The sequence below is a fragment of the Ciconia boyciana genome, chromosome 5, assembly GCF_034638445.1.
Source record: "Ciconia boyciana chromosome 5, ASM3463844v1, whole genome shotgun sequence".
In the NCBI taxonomy this organism is placed as follows: domain Eukaryota; kingdom Metazoa; phylum Chordata; class Aves; order Ciconiiformes; family Ciconiidae; genus Ciconia; species Ciconia boyciana.
Window position 1 is genome coordinate 47,890,379 of NC_132938.1, and position 14,565 is coordinate 47,904,943.

The 14,565-nt window shown below is 37.6% G+C and overlaps 1 protein-coding gene across 17 annotated transcripts in view; it reads right to left on the reverse strand.

Moving 5' to 3' along the window:
• The window catches only part of GRIA2 (glutamate ionotropic receptor AMPA type subunit 2), a 96,092-nt gene that overhangs the window by 51,117 nt on the left and 30,410 nt on the right, over positions 1 to 14,565 (reverse strand). For all 17 annotated transcript variants that reach the window (XR_012042505.1, XR_012042503.1, XR_012042504.1 and 14 more), the window contains exon 3: positions 755 to 994. Coding sequence is in view for 12 of the 17 variants with exons in the window: in XM_072861579.1 (XP_072717680.1) it covers positions 755 to 994 (240 nt within the window). In the remaining 5 variants the exon portion in view is untranslated. The remainder of the gene's footprint in view (positions 1 to 754; positions 995 to 14,565) is intronic.

A 14,565-nucleotide genomic window follows, 5' to 3' on the forward strand; every position in this document is an offset into this window, starting at 1 on the left:
AGCCAAGGACTACTAGGTGAGAAGAACCTGAAAACAGAATGACAATAATGGAATTCCAGAAAGAGCAGTCAAAAAAACCCCACTTCTGTATAATGCTGCTTCTTCTCAGAAAACTAATTAATATACCACAATTTGCAAGTGATTGTGACCAGTTCATATACTGTTACATTATTATTACTAGAGCCATAAAAGGGCATAGGACTTGAGAAGGCTGTACCACAGAATAAATTGCTCACAAGCAGTGGATTTGGGTTTATCAACAATAACAACAACAAAAAAATCTAAGCTCAACAGAGGAGAGGAACTTGAGTATTTATCAAAAGCAGTCTCCAGAGAAGCAGGGACTGCATCCAAGATTCTTGCTTGCTTGGTGCTCAACTATCGATTTTGCATGTGTGGAGTGAATCTGTGGTAGTAGATTGCCCTTCATGCTCAGATGGTTTTTTTTTCAACCTAGATGATGCTTTGAAAAAAAGACAAAAAACTTTTCATAGAAACTGGTTTACAACATGTGATTAATCTCACATTGTTTATCAGCACACGCTTGCAATCCTATTAATACATACTGCATTAATTTCATTTTCATTTAAACAATTTTGTTTCTGTCCCAAAAGCTCATTTCTAAATTTAACCTTACACTTACACTTGCTGCAGGTAAATATTCCTTTCTTCCTTTACTTTTCTAATACTAATTCAGCATTTCAGTGAGATACATCTAGCAAACAGCATGCAGATAAGAAGTACCAAATCTTACCTCTGTCACTGTCATACAAATATGCAAACTTGGTCCACTGATAGTATTCGATCAAGCTAAGAAGAGCTCCCTTGAGGTCAGGTCTCATCTGAATGACAAAGGGATGTGTTCCATCTGTTGGGAAGCTGGGAGTTATGAAGGAGACATGAAGAGTCCCACAGAACGATGTTATGGTATTTACAGACTTCTTGTCATAGAATCCAAAAATAGCAAAGACTCCTCTTGAAAACTGGGAGCAGACTAGGAGGGAGAAAGAAGAACAATTAGGTGGGAGAATTTTTTCAAAAAATCTATTGAAAAGTCTATCATGTATGTATTTATGAGAAATAATGAAATTGTCTGATCACATAAATACTGGGAGAAAACAGTAATACTCTGCTATGGAGGTTATTATTTGTTGGTATTATCAATCAGTAATATGAAGCTTCTGCTAAAAACAAGAACAACAACAACAAAAATCAGGGATGTGGTTCACATTCCTAGACAATTAATTTAGAAATAAAACTCAGCAAGTTATTCTTAAATTCAATTTATACTGTAAAGAACAGTGATGCAAACACCAATGGCAGCTGTAATTTATAAAATGAATCATTATGACCACACATAGTATTATGGAAATAGATAACTTTTTGTCATGTTAAAAATAAATTGGCTCTGAGGTCAAGACTCACTGAGCTTTTTGCAAAATACCTTAAATAACTTTCCATTTGGGGAAATACAAAGCCAAAACTAGAAGCAAATCTATTAACAGCAGAAAAGTGAGAAGCTGATTTGCTTTAAAACCCTTCCATTTCAAGGCATGATTTTAATTCCTGCTTTGTAGGACTCAGCAAAAGCTGGTCCTTCTGGATGACACCTGCGGTCATGCTGCAGAAAGAATAACCTCATAGGTGTAAATAACATGCTGATTATTCACTTTTTATCACTGGAGACAATTCAAGCCAACCGATGAATGCTACTGACCACCGCAGCCTGTGTAAAAAAGCTAGTTCTTCTGGGTTATTCTCTTTGACCCTGTAGGCTATGCTAGTGCCCAAGTTCTAAAACCAGAGTACAGTAAGGAAATGTTCATCTCTGATTAATTCTCATTTATCACCTATGAATTCTTTGGTTTTCACATAGTCACCTTGAACAAGAGACATCCTTCTAGAGAAAACATAGAGTCAGCCTCATTGCAATCCCTGCTACACCTACCTGCTTATAGATATAAATCACAGTGTAATTGAAGCTAATTTTGCCCAACTATTTAGTGCACTAATCCTTGAATATAATTCACATAAGGGCAAAATCAAGTTGACTTATTTTTAAAATTTCTCAGATTTGAATTAAATTGATACAGTATTTTCTCTTTTAAAAAGTTATCACATCTTTAGGTTTTTTAAAAAAAATAACATCCCTTTCTGCCTGTTACTATTCATTGCTATTCTCTTTTCATGGCTTTCCCTATCTATCTTTGCTACCACAGTCATCTCTCATACCCTAATTATTTCTATACTCCAATTAAAAGCACCTAAACAGTTTGGGTGAAATTCTGAGTCTGACAGATTCAACAGTTACCACCTATTAACTTTAATTAGGTCAGAATTTCACCTCAGGTGAGAGAATACAAGTGATTAAAAAACTTGATGAGTAATACCCCTTTACAAAAGGATGCTGCAGGTTTTCCAGGGCTAGGGTACAAGGTGGTCAGACCTCTTCTGTTCCAACTACAACTCTTTATGTAAAGTTCCAATATTTACCTCAAGTGTATTAAGGGTATAACACTGCTCATGTTGAACAAAGGTTTCTGAAAAGGGCAGTGAATTTTCTGAATAGCTTTTCTGTTTAAGTTACTGTAATTCCTTGTTCTATTCCAAATCACTATGCTCTTGCTGAAACAAAACCAACTCACTACCTCCCCACGCACTCATGAACAATTGTTTCCCATCTGCAGTGAAGGCTAAATACTTTCTGAACTTGCTACAATAAAGGTGTCAATGGCTCATAATACACCTTCAAAAATGCACATTAAAATAAAGCACCAGTTTACATTTGGATCCCTGGGCAAGAATTCCGCAGAAGACTGTTACTGGCCCACTACTGGCATCTTCTGTACTAAACCATTTTAATGCTGCATGTAAGGTGGCAGAGGCAACATCATCATCCCAGGATCACTGAAAAATAAAAAGCTTTTATGCCAGTATTGCTGATTTGTAGGATGCTATCATATCTGCTGTCACACTTACTGCTTTTCTTCAATCACCAGTCAATAGTTTTAGGCATAGATGAAATAACACTGCCTACAATAGCCAACAACCAGGGCCAGCTGCCTGCAGCAGAAAATTTGAAAACCATAGATGGTGCCTTCTCGGAAGCACCACTGCCACCCCTAATAGAGAAAAGTCTGGCTCTTTGGAGTACTGTACTCCAGCTTCTGTCTCAGTTCCTCCCCCATCCTTCCCTCTCCTTCCTGACACTGGAGAGATCTGGACCTGTCAGGCCTCGGCTAAACATCTTCGGGGTAATGAAGTCCAATCTGCCAGTGCTGTTGGGAAGTTTTAGTTAAGGCTCTGTCCTGGCTCCTGAACTCATGTAACTAAATAGATCTCAACTTGCATTTAAAAAAACCCACTACACTTGGCAAAGAAAAAAACAAAACCAAAAAAATCATCACAATTATTTGTGATAGCAAATAAAAAGAGCCCAGATTACTTATGCTAGACTTCATACATGAACTGTGGGCACGCACTGGGTCTGGCTGGGATGGCGTTCACTTTCCACATAGCAGCCCATAAGGTGTTGTGTTTTGGATTTGTGGCCAAAACAGCGTTACTAACAAATCAATGTTTTAGCTATTGCTGAGCAGTGCTTGCACAGTGTCAAGACTTTCTCTTTTTCCCTCTGCCCATCCCAGCGAGTAGGCTGGGGGTGGGCAAGAAGCTGGGAGGCGACACAGCCAGGCCAGTCGACCCAAATTCAGCAAAGGGATGTTCCATGTCATGTAATGTCATGCTCAGCCATTAAACTGGGGTAGAAGAAGAAGAGGCTGGGGGCCTCTGACTTCCAAGGTGGCTGGGGCTTGGAGACTGGCTGGGCAACAGTTTGCTTGTAGGAGGGGGTGAATAGGTGCCTTTGCATCAGCTGGGTGGGTTTTTTTCTCCCATCTTTCCTTCACTTATTAAACTGTCTTTATCTTGACCCACAAGTTTTCTCACTTTTGCTCTTCCCATTCTCTCCTCTGTCCACTGGGGGTAGAAGGGAGTGGGCGAGCAGCTGCGTGGGTGCTTGGCATCTGGCTGGGATAAACCCATGACCGGGCAAAAGGTGTTATTCCACCTTCCACCCACAGGACAGACCTGTTAGTACCGCTGGCCTGCACTCAAAGGTGTGAAGGAGTTCTGTACCCCTTCAGTGACACAAACGTGCAACCAGCCTACTCTTCAGAAGAAAACTGCTGTTCTTTCAAACTGAACAGCCTCCCTGACATGGCACAAACTCATACTACCTCTCTTCACTAGTTAGTTACTGCCTATTGACCAAACACAGTTCTCTGGGATTAACACAGCGAACGGCTCTCCATTTAATGATCTTTACACCTGGTAAATCATCAGTCCTTACATGTATATGTCGTCTTCTGGGGAAGATGGGTAAAACTGGAATTTTGATCTCCTCTCCTGCACAAAGTGAGATACAAGTACAAAGCACCACCTCCAGCTGGGTAAGTCAAGTCACTGCAGTTCTAGCTACATACAGGAGCTGTAGCTTAAAAGTTGAATCTCACACACACGTGTACTCAGCCCTGACAAATACTAAGCTAAAAGCAAGAACATTTTATATTTTTAAAATTATTAAGAAACCTGCCACACAGATATAAACTCTCATTTAATTCACCAGGGCCCCCCGGATGTGAGATCAAAACTCCTTCTAACAGAAATCTTGAAATTAAGGACATAACACATGTTAGCAAGTATTAAACTATGTGGGTCAGCCAGAAAATGAGGATCAACTTTAATCCAGGTAAAACTAAATTTTCATCAGCAGTGATCAGTGTCACGGTTGTACACTGAAGAACCTGAGCACTGTGCTTTTGCATGTGAAATTCCTCTAAAGATAAGTGGGAGGGCACCTGTGCCATGTAATAAAAACTTGCTAAAAATAAGCATTTAGACTTTGTCTCGAGACAAATGCTTGCAATTGTTCTGGGGCATTTGGTCTCTCAGGAGCAGGTGGGAAAAGAAGGGATGGTATTTCTAAATATATAATGGTGATACAGTGGATAATGCAGAAAGTGTCATTGGTTTTGGCAGGATTCCCACCTTAGACTAAGTCTACAGTCATGTTGTTATTGCTGGGAGACATTAGTTTTATAATGGTGAATCACAAGCTGTTCACAGTTATTAGGTTAAAAAAATCATGATGATTAGGACTCATAAGCCATTGAAACATTAAAGATCTACTTTAATAAAGACATTAGAAACAACTGCCAGGATTCATTTCTTTCAAGCTCTTCTATATTCATTGTTTTTCTTTGGGTTTATTTTGTCCTTTCTAGAAATAGTCAATGGCCTACTTAGCAACAAGACGGCAAGAATATAGTAAGCTCATTTTGTGATCGCTTTTCCAGAGAGGCTCGCCTAAAATGGCAAATAACTGGGAATTCCAAGAAACAGGGTAAATAATTAAAGGTACCCGAGCAACAATAATTCCCAGAAGGTTTTGTTATAGTTAAGAATTAAGTATTTTATATTTGACTTTTCCTTGTTCTTCTACTAACATAGCCAGGCAAAAAACCTAGTTTGTCCTTGTTTTCCAGAACACTGAAAATATGTCCTAGTCTTTTCTTCCAAAAGTTAGGGCCCAGATTTGTTCAACAACAAAATCAAGCTTAAGCTGCAATGAGAAATAGGTGCATCGTCAAAGGACAGCCAAAACTACTTGCTCAATTATTAACTTTTCTATTGTTAACTATATCTATTTATTCTTAGACCTCCTTTTTACCATGATGCACTCATACTTTTCTCTGTTTCACACTTTATCCATTTCACTATCCTGTTTTGTCAATGAACTCTACAGGCAGGATAACCTGATATTTAGCCCTGTGGCCATAACTGGTTCTCCAGAAACAAAGAAATACAGCAACATACATTCTTTGCCTCTCATCAAAAAGAATATATTTCTGTGATGCATACCATCTTGTATTTAAGACTCAAAAAGTGCCAACTGAAGAGTACATTTGAAAATTCAAAATACAAAAATATTACACATATGCTTAGCTTTACACAATGAAGTGATGCTAGTTTAGGAATTATAGTTCATTTTCATGACTGAAGAACTGAATCTTTAGAGGCATAAAATCACTTCGAAATAGTTGTATTTGAATACATACGCTTAGAAACTATTCCAGATCAAGTCTTCCTTAGCCAAGATTTCCTATCCAAAGGGAGAGTAATGAACCTAATCATTGTTTACGTTCAGGGACAATTAAATTGGAAAAAGAAAATTAGCAAAATGCTCACTTAACTTACTGAAACAAATGTCTAATAGTACCTGCATATAGGTAAGCTTTCAAAAAGTGTTATTATGACTCTTAACATTATTCTAACTTTTCCAAGCATTTCTACATTTTTATTTATATGAGAGCTTTGATACTTGGTTTCTGCCCAAATATGAAAATTTAAAATGACCGAGAAAGTATTTGCCATTCAGTGCTTAAGATTTTTAAATGCTGTCTAGTATTAATGTGGCTTTATATGTTATTTTATGGTACTAACTTGGTTTACTATAGTGCTAACAAAAGTGTTTTAATACTAACATAGGGAAGTCAGTCTTCAGTGCATATTATTTAATCACACCCAACAGAATAATCATTCTTTTACTTCTAAGAGAAAGAAAATATGGCACAAGTGTAAAGAAAGAGTCAAAGACTGCCTCTGCAAAAGAGGGCCAAAACACAAAGGAAATGCTTGTTGGTCTGAAAAGTTGATAGATGAGTCGGAAGTAGCCAGGAACAAGACGCGGAAACTGAATGCCCAAGTTGGTAATTTCAGCTTCTGAAAGGCGACATTAAGAACAAGCAGACAATAGAAAGAAACCACAAACAATAGATGGAAGAAAAGTACCAAAAAATAAGCAAGAACCACAGCTGCCAAAAGAATTCACATATGATTGAAACTGCATCAGAAAATCATTATGAAAATAAAAAACAACACGGATTGCTTCCAAAGCCATTAAGAAAATTGAAGCATAGCAGAAAGCATATTGTATACACTTTTATAGATGAAAGAATTTTTCTTTTAGTAATATTATATGTAATCTGCATGGTCTCTTTTACCCATTCAGATTATACTATTACCTTCTAGATGCGAGGGGTAAACTTCTCTTCAGGAAGAGTGAATAAGGCATAGGGAATCGCTTAAGTCCACCCAAAGTGTTATTTAGAACCATGAAGGAGTATGTACTTAAACAGCACAACTTGAGATGAAGTTACTTTTTCTAGGGCCATGGTAGGCTAACTAAAATTGGGAAAAAACAGTTCCCCAAGGCTCAAAGAAAAGCATAATAACCAAAAGACAAGACAATGGACCAAAGCTTCATGCTATGATTCAATAAAACATGGACACAGAAACCAAATAAAGGCTGGCATGTTAAAATCCCAAGACATTCTCTACCAAAGCTGAGAGGCAAATCAATGCCACTTAAAACATCAATCGCAATCAGAACTAAAAATATGCTATACTTCTATGTAATTCAGTGTTTTGTTTCCAGAAAAAGACCTTCCTTTTTGTCTCTTTTTGCAATTTTTAATTCCAGCACCAATAAACGTGGATTTTTATCTTATTTTGAGCATTTAAGAAAATCTGCATGCCTGGAATTATAGCCATTCAATACTGATCTGAATTGTGTATTTTCCTCTTTGCAGATTGTGCATATATGTATCGTGGTAAAAAAAACAGACCTCACTGGGAAAGATAAGCATTGAATATTGAGCTCACACACAAAAATAAAGAATGATGTGGACCTCATAAATACTTCAGTGATGAGTTCCTCACCTGTACATTCACCATTAAAGCACAAAAGACAACTCAGATCAACAGCACGTAGTTAGCAAAAAACCAATCCATAACAGAAAGGGGGCCTCAGTTTTGCACAGACAACTAGAGAAATCCTCACAGCCTCAGAGAGGGAAGAAAGCAAAATTTAAATCCTGAGGCTGGAATGTCTGTGGAAGACAATTGTGGTGGAGCAGGTACAAAGGATGTTTTTCCACTTCTTCTGGCAGAAATGTGGTCTTCAGTTATTGTTACGACCTGAACTGTTTGTTCAGAGATTATGCAACTGAATGGAACTTTCCACACCGTGTTATTAGCAAAAGTGGCTTTGATCATTGTGCAAAATCAGAGTCAAAACCTGGATTGCTGCAGTATGAAACAAGCTCAAAGACCAGAGGAGGGGCAGATTAATCTATTTCAACCAGTCAATCATACTTCACACTGAGGAAAGAAACTTTGTGCCAATATAGTATATTTTAAGCAAGTACAAAAAAGCCTTCAAGAAGTTAGTGGCCATCTGTTAGGAAAGTACATGACGATATGGCACAGCTTCTCTATAATACTAATGCTGCAATAATGAAGGTGGTAAATAAACATCATGTTCAGATTGAAATAACAGGTCAGAAAAACAGTGTTTCAATGACAGTTGCATTCAATTACATATTGCTTAGCTGTGTACTGTAAGCATTTGAAAGTCTTTTTCACTGCTACGACAATTACTATGATGCATTGCAAACACCGCTGAAAGAACGATGTTAAAACAATTATGCTTTTACGAATAAAGTAAGATTCCTGTAATAAAATTAAAATACAGTGCAAGTCTTCTCATGAAAAAAAATTGCCCATATTCCACACAATTCTTACACAGCTCTTCCCAGAACTGTTCGGATCCTAGTGTATTTGTCTAAATCCCCATTACTGCTAGCTGAAGGAGATATAATGCTTCCTGAACCTTGAATGTGGTGACCTGGCAACTCTGTTAAATAACAGAAATGTAACTCTATCTTGTCTCCAAAAAACCGTTGTCTCTAAAATCAGGAAGCTTCTCTCCCCTGCCTCCCTTCTTTCTCTCCTCCCACTACCCCAAATAAAAACCATGCTATTTCCATTTAATCACATCAAATTTAACTCATTTATTTCCTTCAAATCTAAGAACTCACCTTGCAAATCTGCCTGTCTGGCTTTCTGACTGTGTTTGTACCTTTCCCAACAATTACAACCTTGCAGTAACACAAAATTGTGAGTGTCCAACAAAGTATCACCTCCTAGATGTAGAAGCAGGTAATCAAATCTAAGAAAAGACTACTGGCTTTTCAGAGCCACGCTGCAAGTCATGGAGAAGTCAGCTCTTTCAGGGCCAGGCTCTTAGTTTGTGCAATCAGCATAATTCTACTGAATTTAACAGAGCCAATATAATTTATCCCAACTAAAAATGTGGTTCTCTATTTTTAGTGCGACCATGTTCACAAACTTTTCAAACCAGAAATGTTATATACAACAGAACGCTCATCATCTCCTCTTCCCCTTAGTCAGCATTGCTGGAAGCATCCCTTTTCTATGTTTCATTAAACTAATCATCTTCCAGTTCCCAAGAAAATGTCATTGTGTAAAACTGTGTATTTGAAAACTTGTAAAAGGATTTGGAAAGGGATAAAACTAACTTGGTAGGTGCAACTACTTTTTGTTAAAATGTTGGCAGATTGGGATTCAATTTATGAAACTTGTTTTTCTTTTCTTGAGCTAGAAGGGCCAACAATCACTCCTGAACAGATTGTCTAACATTGCCTGAGAACACCTAACAGCATCTAAAAGGAAACACAGTTTCAGCACTGAGTTTCTCTGTTAGAAGGACAGGGATAACTATGAGAAAAGACTCTTGAGGCTGACTCGTAAAAATACTAAGAAAAAATTGGAATAAATCTTAAGGAAACTGCTATAAGGAATAAAGAGGATTTCCTGAGGCAGAGAAGGTATAGCAGAAAATATGTAAGTGATCTATTACTCTCAAAAGACTTCATACTACATTTTTAAAGGAACAAACTGTTATTTTCCAACTGGCCACTCATGACCTGCCATACACATTATTCTTAAGAAAGTCAGATGTTTAGTCCTAGACATTTATTGCTTACATATCTCTCCCTGAAATGATGCAACTGGGAGTCCATACTTCATTCACCCAACACAGTCCAGCCTACTTCTTGTCACTTCAGCGCAGCTAGCACTGTAGCATGCAGCTGTACTGCAACAACCCGTCATACCTATCCTAAGGTCTCAGTCCCTCCAGATGGCTGAACCTGATTTTAAAATAAATCACCTAACTAAAAATGTTGGCATAAACATAATTCCACAGAGAGGAGTATCTCACACAAACTAATGATTGTTACTAAATGTAACAATAAGCAAGACAAGAGACCTCGATTTCCTACACCGTCTTGGGTCTAACAGCTTCTACCCCTTGTACGGAAAACGATGGGCCTCTTCCACCTGCAACAACTTCCACCCAGCATTCTTCCAACCTAAACCACTGCCCCACAGCAAAGGGTGGCTTATACGTACATGTGAGTTTTTTGTGGCTTTTTAGGCTGCACTTCCAGACTTAGTCTAGTTTCCTGTAACGTCTTACAGATTTATGACATTCATTGGGATAATCAGCTGTTAACCTAACTGCTAGGCTTTATTTGTATTTACAAATGGTCTAATACTCACATCACACACCTTCCTACCTGCATACCGTATTTTTTCGATGACTATAGAAATAACAGAAACAGTATTTTTGTGAAGTATTCAAATACAATTCAATAAACATTATTAGTAATACAAATCAGAAAAGCAGTAAAATCCTCTTAATTAGGACACCCTGGTGAACAGCTTATTGTCCTGATTATATGACTTTTTTAATTAAGAGAAGTTATTAAAAAATAAAACAGCATGGAGAGCTTTAAAATGATAAAGTAAAATGAGCACTCATTGCAAGCACAGGACGAAAATTGATATTCCTTGCCTCTTCTTTGTTAGCTCCTTTAATCTTTAACAACTTGATGCATTTCAAAATGCATTAGAAGTTTCTAACTTTTTAGGTCCTATTCAGGAAAATTCAGTTTAGCACTGGTGGAATAAATTCTTGTTAACCAAAACTTACAAAGATGTGATAAAGCATATCATTACCAGTTACTTTAACAAAGCAATGATTCATCCTTCAAAGTGGAAAATATTACAATATATGCTTCACTGTGACTGAAATTACAGTTCCAGATTTTTTCCTCCTATGTTCAGATCTCACAGGACTGGGGCTAATTAGCTTAGGTGAAGTTTTACACTGTTTAGCATCTAAGTTTGCCTTTATTACCTCAGCTGATTTGAGCACCTATATTGTACTGCACATATAGACGCCAAACTATATAGACGCCAAACTAAAAATAAAATCAATTACAGAGGAAGCCTGTCCAACGTCTAAAATAGCGTGAAAACATGTTTCCACTCAGCATTGTGATAGTGTCTGAGGGTCACCGTTTCTGGGCCTTTAAGTTCTCTACAGCAAACCTCCTGTTATATTATGTATGCTCTCTCATTGTATAAAAGTTTTGCAGAGGTTTACAGGATTACTAGATTGGGCTTTATAAAAATATGCTATTCACCCACCCTAACTGCTGTTTCTGTGGTGAGCCCAAGTCATTACCAAAAAAAAAAAAAAAAAAAAAAAAAGGAAAGACATGGCCTGTATGGCCTTATAGTTTCAAACCATACCTCTACCTTTAGCTGAATAAAGTAGATCTCCATGTCAGAAAACTCTGCTGTGCATGTAAGATCAGTAACTCATTTTTAGAAAATGAGCTGTTTCACCATAAGGATTTGGTTTTATGCTTTAAAACTTTATCATAATTTAACTGAGATAAACAATCATTAAAATATTTACCAACACTATTTAGTAAATACTATTCAGTAAATTTGCTTTAGTAAAGCAAATAAAGCTTTGCAATTTCCCTTGCAAATAGTCACCTGAAACTGACCCTGTTTGTTAAGAGCTTCTAGGCACACATTTAGCCCAAACAATGGTCTTTTCCAGGTGCATTTACATCACAGAAATGAAGATTCACTTCTCCTTTTATCAGATATCAGAAAAAAGTATTTAATATAGTGTCCTTCCAGAAAACTGCAGGTTCAGGGAGATGCATCAACTTAAAGCAGCTGATAATAAGCCCCCTAGAAATAGATTACTGCCATTACAAAAAAAAAAAGTTACCACCTGCACTGCACATCAAATGGCTAGACTAAGGATCTAGTCTGGATGCTCCAGCCATTTGGAGACCTATTGATAGCATATACTGTGCTCTGGTCATTCATACTGTGCCTTTAACTATATCTATGCTAGCAAGCAGCACACTGCCGTAGGAGCACATCTGTAGAATGGAAAGTTGGTATTGAAGATTGAATATATGGGTTTCACGGGTTTTACTTTGGTCTAACTTTAGGTCATCCGTGTAGACTAAATGCCCAGTAGCAGTTTGAGTGCACTGGTGGAACTCCAGAAACACATCCTCCAGTTGAGTTTAATTCAAAAAGAATGTGCTCCTTGTGCTCCTAAACCACTCCATAATGAGAACCAGGCAGCAGGGTCAGGCTTGATTAGGAAGTTTCCTTCAAAAAAACCATTCTTAATCCAAACTGAATCACTCACATGGAGGCACCCCTGTATTTTCAGCAGGTATGAAACACATACTTCCATTTGGACAGAAGTAAAATTTAATATGATGGCATACCACTAGAACTAGTTATGTTGGGCTGTGTAAATTTAGTGTCAATTGATTATTTTGGGTTCTTTCACTGACAACACTCTAAAATGGAGTTTACCCCAAGAACAGAAGTATTAAGCTTCAAGTCTTCTTTAACTCCCTGTTCTTAACAGATACTTAATTTCTCATACTGATATATGAACAGGTTACACCAGCTCCCACAAAAAAAACCCCAAAAACCCAAAAGATACTCTGTTTACCCATGCTGACATCTTGCACAGTCCTCCCATTAGCATCTGGTGTTTTGTTTGAAGTCCTAATTGATTGAAATAATCCTAAATGCATCACTTCCCAAAGAAATATTACCTCTCTTCTGTTATTTTTAAAAACTCATGACTTTCAAACAAGTGTCATGATTTGAGTGTCTGTTTCATGAAGTGAACACCAGGCACTGGCAAAATACAGTAAATCATGCTGTAGATCTTGTAGACTGCTTTGTTACACTTACAAGTGGCTATTTAGAACTTCTAGCACAAGCCAGCTGGAGTGGTTACTGTGCATTGCAGAGAGAGTAGTCCAGTCTTGAATAATTAGACTTCAGAGCTATAAAACACAACTGAGCTCCTACAGTTTAAAAAATTCCTGTGCCTCAGCTCTACTAACATTCTCTGTTACTTCTGGCAAGTCAAACTGGTTTTATTTGTAGACTGAAAATATTTCTTGCCTCCTCACAGAAATATCAGAATGACAAAATTTTGAATGTCACAGGCATTGTTCTTTCATTGATGAAGACCACAAATTTCATAGCTTAGAAACAACAGCTTGATCAACCGCTGAAGTTCAAGTTAAACAGCTAAGACTTTTTGCTCTATCCTAATATTGAAGGGAAGAAGATGCTTTCTAGTGTTTCCCCTACTTGAAATTCAGTAGCTATTGCAAATTTTTGATTATATCGTTGGGGGGTTTGTACGCTTTCTTGTTTTGGTATTTTTCCATAGTTAGATCAGGAAACAACATTCAGATTATTCCAAATGGTGATTATTAAAAATATTATTTATCTCTGTAAGCGACACTTACTGTATTTAACTGAAATGCTGCCTACATTATAACTTTGTTCAGGGTAATCTAGTATCTCACACTGTTTGCCCGGAGTAATCAGTTTTTGCACATACAGCATTCTAACACATACAGCATCAGGCTTTTAAAATAGCTTCTATAAATACACCTGATCGGCATGTCATGCAACAAAATACAGCATTTTGTAGCATATGGCATGCAAAGCAGTGAAGTGAGGGGCATGCCTAGATCTCAGCTGTGGCATGCCACCTAGATTGTTCCATAACACTTATTTAACCATATGGCTCATCCTAGGTGGCAGGCCACCACTAAAGCACAGGTGTTCTTTCACTTGAATTCATGACCCATGCAACAAAGCTGAAATCAGGTCTTCTAATCACATATTCAATGTCAGTTCCGTTGTACAAATTTACTTAGGGTTTACTACAAGAAACAAACAGAAATTCTGCATGACACCTGCATATGACAAAATACTTAATTACATTGGGTACTGTTTAAAAACATTTCCCTTTGGAGAACAAGGCCTGATTTAAAGCTCATTGACAGTGATATAAACCACAGAACAAGGATGATGCATTTAAAAGGACAAATTTACAGTGTCTGACCAACAGCAAACGGGTTCTCCAACTTCCTCTGAAACAAAGTCATCAGTATGGAATCAAAATCTTGATTTATTCTGGCTCACTTATCAGTGAGGCAAACCTGAAAATTTCAGCTTACAGGTTTTCCCCACTCTTGGCTCTTCCCAGGTGCTCTGCCTGTGAACTAGATCCTCACCATTAACGCAGTCTTTCTCCCTTGCTTTCCACCTGGCTAGAAGCAATCTGTTTCAATAAGTCCTCTGAGCTTACTAGGCTTCACCCCCTAAAGGACCACAAATCGACAGAAAGGCTTCTGTATTTCAGACAAACACTGCCAGTTTGTTACAGTATCACAGGTACCCTCCAATGCTTCATAAATCAGGAAAGGCTCAAAC